The 8,469-nt window shown below is 51.4% G+C and overlaps 2 protein-coding genes across 11 annotated transcripts in view; one reads left to right on the top strand and one right to left on the bottom strand.

Moving 5' to 3' along the window:
• Window positions 1–2,957, bottom strand: part of VPS16 (VPS16 core subunit of CORVET and HOPS complexes) — a 28,141-nt gene extending 25,184 nt beyond the window's left edge. For all 6 annotated transcript variants that reach the window (XR_011570103.1, XR_011570100.1, XR_011570101.1 and 3 more), the window contains exon 1: window positions 2,762–2,957. Coding sequence is in view for 2 of the 6 variants with exons in the window: in XM_019971968.2 (XP_019827527.2) it covers window positions 2,762–2,814 (53 nt within the window). In the remaining 4 variants the exon portion in view is untranslated. The remainder of the gene's footprint in view (window positions 1–2,761) is intronic.
• A 38-nt stretch (window positions 2,958–2,995) lies between these two features.
• Window positions 2,996–8,173, top strand: PCED1A (PC-esterase domain containing 1A). Of its 5 annotated transcripts, none has more exons than XM_070801208.1 (8): window positions 2,998–3,357; window positions 3,632–3,797; window positions 4,273–4,352; window positions 4,463–4,701; window positions 4,802–4,952; window positions 5,070–5,316; window positions 7,368–7,439; window positions 7,787–8,173. In XM_070801208.1, exons 1-8 carry the CDS (start codon window positions 3,160–3,162, stop codon window positions 8,032–8,034), a joined length of 1,401 nt encoding a protein of 466 aa, XP_070657309.1. In that variant the 5' UTR covers window positions 2,998–3,159; the 3' UTR covers window positions 8,035–8,173. The 5 variants fall into 5 exon arrangements, with proteins under 5 accessions (XP_019827535.2, XP_070657309.1, XP_019827531.2 ...); XM_019971972.2 differs by having other exon boundaries at window positions 3,004–3,357; window positions 7,170–7,439; XM_019971973.2 differs by having other exon boundaries at window positions 3,005–3,357; window positions 3,653–3,797; window positions 7,170–7,439.
• Window positions 8,174–8,469: the final 296 nt, after the last annotated feature.

The raw sequence follows: 8,469 nt of genomic DNA on the forward strand, positions 1-8,469 counted from the left end.
TCCGTCCATGGGATTTTCCAGGCAAGAGTACTGGAGTGGGGTGCCATTGCCTTCTCCAATACAATGATTATTGGTTACCAACTGTCTCCATGGTGGCTGTAAGATCTGAGGGCAGAAAGGGCCCATGTCTTTTTATTGACCCAATATAATTTCTGCCTGGCAATGGGTTGGGCAAAATTATTTAATGGTATTATCCCAAATTGGGTTTTTAGGATAAAAGTGGCTAAAATTCTGGAGCCTCACAAGAATCAACACCATTCCTTCGCCTTGCCCTCCTAAATTAGTCATTTTTTCAGAACACCACTTCCAATGCAAAAGAATCCTATCCCGTAGACAGAACTTGAAATGTGTGACAGCTGTTTATCATTCATTCACTTATGTGAACATTTATTTAAGTCCTGGCATAAGACTATGCACAAATACAAATAAAACCAAGTATCTGCACCTAAACTTTAAATTTTTGTTTACTCTGGCAGAGAGCCTATAAGGGTTTCCCAGGTGGCACAGCGGTAAAGACTCCACCTGCCAATGCAGGATATGCAAGAGATATACCCAGGGTTCGATCCCTGGGTCAGGAAGATCCCCTGGGGTAGGAAATGCAACCCACTCCAGTATTCTTGCCTGGAAAATTCCATGGACAGAGAAGCCTGGTGGGTTACAGTTCATAGGGTCCCCAAAGAGTCTGACACGACTGAGCACACTTATGTCTGTCTAGTACATAGAAAGGCTCAACACCCATTACCAAGAATAACACATCTTCTATAGTAGGGCTAACACTTTTAGTCCTTTCTGCAAGTACAGGGTAGGCTAGGGTAGGCTAGCAACAGTGGTCACGTCTATAGCATTCACTCAACACTTACACTTATTTAAAACTTTATTAGTGTATAAACAAAGCTAAGACTTCATATGATAAACAGAAGTTCTATGGTAATGAGGTCATCATTTTCAGTACTGTAACAAGCCTGTGTGTGCAACACATATTTTCAAAAGTAATACAAGTCAATACTTTTAAAAGTATATTCTGTGTTGTAAACACTAAATTACATGGCAACCCATGTCAAGTGACATCCCTTCTCCACAAAAATAGTTTGCTGCTAAGTCGATTCAGTCGTGTCCGACTGACTCTGTGCGACCCCATAGACAGCAGTCCACCAGGCTCCCCCGTCCCTGGGATTCTCCAGGCAAGAACACTGGAGTGGGTTGCCATTTAAATCACTGCTATTTCCTACTGACTTCATGCTAAGTTTTTGCCATTTTTTTTCACAATGTACAGGCATATTTATAAGAATTAGAAACAAAAGACAAATGGAACAGTTCTCTAAAAAGTGCATCAAGGCATTTGTCCATTTCAGAAGCGTTAAGAGCTGACATTTTATGCATCAAAAATTACACTGGAAAGTTTTAATATGTGAATAGCAATGATATATGGTTTCACTAGCATGAACAGCTGTCTTCTATTGAAGTAAGACTCCAACGTGATTTCTTTGTGATCTTCAGTTGCAATCAATAAAGTATTTTTTAAAAAAGTTTATGGCACTAATGGTAAAGAACCTGCCTGCTGAAGCAGGAGACACAGAAGACAAGGGTTCAATCCGTGGATTGGGAAGATCCCCTGGAGAAGGGCATGGCAACCCACTCCAGTATTCTTGCCTGGAGAATCCCATGATAGAGGAGCCTGACGGGCTTCAGTCCACAAAGAGTAGAACACAACTGAAGCAACTCAGCATGCAGCATGCACGCACGTAGCAGGCAGTGTTCTAAATACATAATAGGGATAAAGGGATGCAAGAAATATGCACTCAGCCCTCAAGGAATTTGGTTTAGCAGAAGAGACCTATATAAATATTGCCCTAATGTGTCATAGGTAACAACCTTAGCACTGAGACCCAAAGGAAAGTCAGCTGAAAGTCACTCTATTGGGATTGGATCAGGGAAGGTTTCAGAAAAAAACCCTTAAACTAAGCCCAGAAGGATGAGCTAGAATTCTCCAGTGAAGTAAAGAGGGAAATGGCAGTGCCCACAGAAGGAACTGCAGGCTGGTGCAAATACAGGGAGCCAGGAAACATCATGGAGTGTTGAGATCTTGTTCTGCCCAACTGAACACAGCTTTGGGTAACAGTTGAGGAAGCTGAAGAGACAAATGGGGCCGGATTATAGATATAATATGATAAGGAGTTTGAACTTTGTAAGGGAAAGTATTGCAAAAAAGTCTAATTAGGGTAATGATATGGCCAGTCTACATTTAGAAAGATTAGTGGTTTAAGGACTCCACAACTCCCATGAGAGGGCTGACCTTAGCAGGGAGTGCTCACTCGCCGTCTGATTTATTGACGGTTCGCTTTCTCCTAGCCTTGATCAGTAATGTCACCTGCAGCAGTGCAACCCCGCCCCCCCAGGAGCATCCAGTGGTCTGACATCAGCAGCACTTCCCGACAAGAGATAAGGCACTCACTGTCTCCAGAGGGCGGCCACCCACAGAGTGATGTGAGCATTCTTCCAGAGGGTGACAGCCCTGGGGTTGAGTTGGGCTGTGCCCCTACTTGTGTGACCACCAGGTTTGCCTCATTTTCCTTCTCCGCAGCAGGGGAAGGCCCGGCCCTAGGAGGCTGCGCGTTATGCCGTAGATACAGGGCGAGAGCCGGCGAAGGGCAGACCCACCCCCCGTAGAAGCGGGGTCGCGCGCCGCCGGCTCCGCCCGAAGACTAGAGCCAGAAAGCTAGCGGGGTAACCAGGCCGTGGACAGGAGGGCTGGGCGGCTCACCGGTAAAAAGCAGAGTCCCCGAGTGGGTTCCAGTTCGCGGTGTAGCAGTCCATGGCTGGTACAAGCGGCGACTTGCCAGCGCCAGGTACACTCGCCCAGCTTGGGCTCCAGGCAGGCACTTCCGCTTCCGCCCGTCCGGGTCACGTGATGAGGCCGCGGCCACCAGACTTCACCGCTGTGGGCGGCTTTTCTTGGCCGTCGCTGTGCCCCCGCCCACACGGGGGCGGGCTCGGCCCTGGCTCCTGCTCCCTACGGCGGCCACCCGCGCTGCCTTCTTGTCCCCTCGGACGTTGGGGGGTCGGGCAGGGCAGAACATGAGTGACCGGAAGTGGGAGTTGTGAGCGTTGTCGCCCGGGGCGGGGAGGCCCGAGGCGTCGTCGGGCCTCCGCGACTCACGTATGGAGAGAGCTGGGCGAAGGGCTGCGCGCCGACCACTAACCGGGACGCACAAGCTCTGCGAGGCAGGAGCAGTGCTGAAGCGACCAGCTCTTTTGGCACGGGAACATGAGGCTAGGCCTGGCGCCCGCTGCAGGCGACGCGCGCAGTGTGCGGGCCTGCCCCAGTCGCTGGTGAACGGCGCGGAGCCCCGGGACTCGGTAATTGGCGCGAGCGAGCGCGCGCATGCGCGGGGCGGCGACAGGCACGTGGCGGGGCGCAGGGCGGCACCGCGTGGGAAGCGGCAGGGTATCCCGGAGGTTCGCGGGCCTTGGCTCACTGTGCCAAGTGCAACAGAGGCTGGCGCCACCATGGACCCCACTCTAATGCTGCCACCTGGTACCTGTAACCCTGAGCAGCTTGAAAGGGGCCAGCGCAGGTCTCCTCTATCCCAAAGTGGGCCCTGGAGCTAGTTGAGTCCCCTCCCTCGTGCAGCTTGGTGGCCTTTCCCTGCAGCCCGTCGTTGTTGGCGGCAGCATGGTCTTCTGTCTGGAGAACGAGGAGCCGTGCCGCCCGCAGCGAAGCAACATGGTCCGTTTCCAGGCCTCGGAAGTCCAGCAGCTGCTACACAACAAGTTCGTGGTCATCTTGGGGGACTCAAGTGAGTGCTGAAATCCCACTTCCTGGTCCCGCACCTGCGGTCTGTTTTCTGCGTCTGGACGTTTGGTCTCCATCTCAAACCTCTTTCCTGATCCCCAGTCCGTTCCAGTACAGAAGGTTTATTTCCCCAACGCCTTCCACAGGTGTCCTGACAGATGTAGCTTGTCAGGCTTTTCACCCCCACCTTGCTCAGCATTTTTCTTCCTGACAGTGCCCCACAGTGTCCTCATGGAAGCAGTGTATTGTCTGTTTCTTGGGTGACTTGGCCAACTTACTCCTGCCAGGTCGCTATGAAGGTATACACCTGGAAGGAACAAAGTCAGTGCCAGGACTTTTTAACTTCACCTTTTCTCATACCTCTAAGTCAATACTCCACAAAGGTGGTGTTGGGCCACCTCAGCAAGAGGCCTGGATTTGAAAGGAGCTGGGGGTGGAGTAGGGCCTGCCTCAGCCTCAGGATCTTTGTCTCCCTTCAGTCCAGCGGTCTGTGTATAAAGACCTGGTGCTCCTGCTCCAGAAAGACTCACTGCTCACAGCTGCCCAGCTGAAAGCCAAGGTGAGGGAAGCTTGGTGGCCATGCCAGTGATGGGCGGGCACAGACTCTGGCCTGGTAGGGGCCTCCTCCCTGGCTTGGGTCTGACCAGCTGGGTGGGGGGGGGTGGGCAGGGGGAGCTGAGCTTTGAACAGGACCAGCTGGTCGCTGGGGGTCAGCTGGGCGAGCTGCACAACGGGACACAGTACCGGGAGGTCCGCCAGTTCTGCTCGGGTTCTGGCCACCACCTTGTACGCTTCTACTTCCTCACCCGCGTTTACTCCGAGTACCTCGAGGGAGTCCTGGAGGAGCTGACATATGGGCCTGCCCCGGACCTGGTGATCATCAACTCCTGCCTCTGGGATCTCTCCAGGTTGGGGCGGGGGGAGAGGGAAATACTGATTGGGGGTGGAGGTATGGCTCAGAGGCCACCCACCCCTGTCTTCTTGCTCACCCTTTGTGCTACCCAACAGGTATGGCCGCTGCTCAATGGAGAGCTACCGAGAGAACCTGGAGCGAGTGTTTGTGCGCATGGACCAGGTGTTGCCAGATTCCTGCCTGCTGGTGTGGAACATGGCAATGCCCCTAGGAGAGCGTATCACTGGGGGTTTCCTCCTGCCTGAGGCAAGTGACTGGAGCACCTCAGGATAGAAGATGGGGCAGCTGATTGGTAGATAGAGGACCCTCCCTCCCGATTCTGCATCATTCAGTGGCTCTTAGATGCTGCATTTTCTCACTCAGCTCCAGCCCCTGGCAGGCTCTCTGCGGCGGGATGTGGTTGAAGGGAACTTCTACAGTGCTACTCTGGCTGGGGACCACTGCTTTGATGTCTTAGACCTCCACTTTCACTTTCGGCATGCAGTACGGCACCGTCACCGGGATGGTGTCCATTGGGACCAGCATGCTCACCGCCACCTCTCACATTTGCTTCTGACCCATGTGGCCGATGCCTGGGGTGTGGAGCTGCCCAAGCGTGACTATCCCCATGGTGAGCCCTATCACAGGTGGGGAGGGTAGTGATGCAAAGAGGGCCCTCAGAGCATAGGTCTCATAAACAGCAGGACAGAGATCCTCAAGGGGAGCAGAGCCCCCTGAAGGACCATTGTGAATCCTGAGTGTGCCTTCCTTCCCCTAGCCCTGTAGTCACCTTTGTGTACACGAATTGAGTATTGAGTACATAAGGCAATATGTCAAAAGATCCATATGCTACAGATAAACAGGAAAAGAATGGGAGTACTTTTAGGTAGGAGTGGATGTAGGGCGTGGAAAAGCAGAATCAGAGGAAAGGTAATTCAGGCAGAGTGGTAGAAGCAACAAAGCCCCTTGGCAGGGACTGTTAAACCCTCAGTTCCCGCCTGCCCTCAGTTCCCGCCTGCTTTTAAAGGGGACGTCATGGTTTATTGTTCCATGTCTGCTTCTGCCCTGGATCATGTCCTGCAAGGGTAAACTACCTGCCTCACTTGTTAATAATTCATCCCTTTCAGCCCCAGTATCTAGCACAATTGCTGTGTATATAGTACCTGCAGGATGGTGTTTATTGAATTGGAGACGTGAGTCATGTTAGAAGGCTGTAGTAGCACTGGAGGATGTGAGGGCAGAATGGCCAAGAGTGTCACTTTTAGCCTGGAGTTGGAATATCAGGAAAATGAATTAGGACCTTGATCATATAATGGTCCAATTTCTTTGTTTTTTTTAGGTGAGAACTAAATCTTATCTTCCTTGGTGGCTCAGATAATAAAGAATCTGCCTCCAATGCAGGAGACCTGGGTTCAGTCCCTGGGTTGGGAAGGTCCCCTGGAGCAGGGCATGGCAACCCACTCTAGTATTCTTGCCTGGAGAATCCCCGTGGACAGAGGGCCCTGGTGGGCTACGGTGCATAGGGTTTCAAAGAGTCAGACACAACTGAGCAGCTAGCACACAAATCTCATCTAAATCAGTTGGAAAACTGATCCTTAACAGAGAAAGGGATCCTCTAAAGGTTGTAAGGCTAGTTTGTTGTGTCTCAGGTCTTCTGAACTCAATTTGGAGCCACAGAAATAGCAACATCAAAAGGAACAGTTAGGTGGAAGGATGAGTTGGTGAGTTTGATGAGGGCAGATCTCTTTGAAGTACTATGGAAATGTTGAGTAGATTTGGAGTCAGTGGTCCCCAGCAGGGAAATGGCCGATAAGGGCGTGAATGTGAACAGTGACAGAAAGAGCAAAACAATGGCCATGTTTGGGAGTTGGAAGAGAAGAGAGACTGATGGGGGAAACAAAAGGAGATAAGGATAGAGGCGCTTTCAGGGAGGGGAGAGGCTTTTGGCCATGTCATGTGATAGTTAGGAAGTGAAGAAGTGGTTACATTTTTGTAGGAAAAGTATTAAAGAAGTGGAGTAGGGTTAAAAGAGGCAGTGAACAGTTGAGAAGGGAATGGTGCCTGGGCAAAAATATACTCTTTGTGGGAGGAAGTGTGAAAGGAACCCGTACCTGCTGGGAAAGGAAGTGATAGGATCTTTGTTTTTAACAGAGACTTACTAAACTTAGTTATTGGTCTTTGAGGAAGAGCTAGGAGAGGAGAGATAGACAAGCTGGGCACTAGAGGGAGAAGACTGGAAGGGATCATGAGGTCAGACTGGAGGGAATCATGAACAAAGACAGATCCACTGACTACTGAGACACAGGGAAGAAGGAGCATAGCTTGGGCTTGGCCTGAAATGAGAGGGGATGAGGAAACCTGAGTATGAAGTAGAGGGTACTGTGTTCTCCAGAAGGAGAAAGTAAAGGTTTAGAAGCGTAGGCTGCCAGAGTTCAGGGTGACCTGGCTTCCTAGGCCTACTTAAAACAACCATCCTGTTTCTAGACCCATGGATTAAAGACTGGCCAGAGCCGGATCATCTCTTCCAGGGGAGCCAGGGGCAGCCCTCAGACTTCGGGGAGCAGCCGGCCTTGCCCCCACTCTCTCCCTTACCTCCTCCCATGCCTTTTCCCTATCCTCTTCCTCAGCCTTCCCTACCTCCACTGTTTCCACCCCTGCCCCAAGAACCCCCTTTTTTCCCAGGCCAGCCCTTCCCACCCTGTGAATTCTTCAATTTTAATCCAATGGAAGACTTCTCGATACCACCCCACTTAGGTATGTGCCCCCACAACTTCCCAGCACACCTTTTCCAGCCTCTCCTTGAACCTCCCTTAACCTGGTCTCCTGTGTCCAGATGGGCTGAGAGAAGTCAGAGACTCCTTGTGCCCTACCCTGGATTGGGTTCTGTCACAGCTGAGTTTGGAACAGCATCTGTAGACTCATGAGTTAGCTCATTGATTGTCAGTTTCCTGACTTGGCAGTACGGGAAGCGGTATTGCCATTTTGTAGATGGGGAAATTGAAGGCCAGAGAAACTCACCCTGAAGAACCAGAACTGCCTAAGGCAGAGTTGTGCTCACCATGGCCAGAAGCCCACTCTGATGATGGCTGGTTCTTTTGTAGGATGTGGCCCTGGAGTGAACTTTGTGCCTGGCCCCGTGCCTCCTCCAGTCCCCAGCCCTGTCCGCCATGGTCAGCACCGGGGCTTGGCTGTCCACCGGGGGATGTCACGCTGTGTTCACAACAGCCCCTACCATGTGCCGAGGATGGGGGCGCCCTGCAGGCAGCGTCCAAGACACTCAGACAGGCTGATCCACACATACAAACTGGATAGACGACCTCATGCCCATTCGGGTACATGGCCGGGGTAGACTGGTTCTTGCGTTTGGGCCGTGTGTGCCAGTGGCCCTGCAGTGCCTGTTTGCTACACCAGGTGTTGGCGTGGCACCTGCTATGCCTGACGTTGTTGTACATTGCTGTCACCAATAAAGGCATGGAAAAACAGAGTGACATCTTTTTGTGAAAGGGAGTGAGTCTCTGAACTGTGATCTTAAGAGTTGAGGAGGCTACCTCTGGGTTCTCTCCAGTCGGACCTTGCAATCCACACTGTTTAGAAATCATTGACTGCATCTTTCATACTGTCTCACACGCTCAATTATACTCCTACCAGAACACACGTGTACTTAACAAAGACCCTGGAGGGGTTACCTATTGTCAGCAGCTCTTTGGGATTGGGAAATGTCACAGGCTGAGCTGTAATTGAAACTTAATATTTTGTATGGAGTTTGGAATCTGGCTAGTTCTCA

This window comes from Bos indicus, chromosome 13 (genome assembly GCF_029378745.1).
Source record: "Bos indicus isolate NIAB-ARS_2022 breed Sahiwal x Tharparkar chromosome 13, NIAB-ARS_B.indTharparkar_mat_pri_1.0, whole genome shotgun sequence".
NCBI lineage: Eukaryota > Metazoa > Chordata > Mammalia > Artiodactyla > Bovidae > Bos > Bos indicus.

Coding starts and splice junctions, on each gene's coding strand:
- PCED1A (XM_019971972.2), top strand. CDS start 3,160: ATGGAGAGAGCTGGGCGAAGGGCTGCGCGCCGACCACTAACCGGGACG. Junction 3,358..3,631: donor GCGCGGAGCCCCGGGACTCG/GTAATTGGCGCG, acceptor TCCCTCGTGCAG/CTTGGTGGCCTTTCCCTGCA. Junction 4,353..4,462: donor CTGCCCAGCTGAAAGCCAAG/GTGAGGGAAGCT, acceptor GGGGGTGGGCAG/GGGGAGCTGAGCTTTGAACA.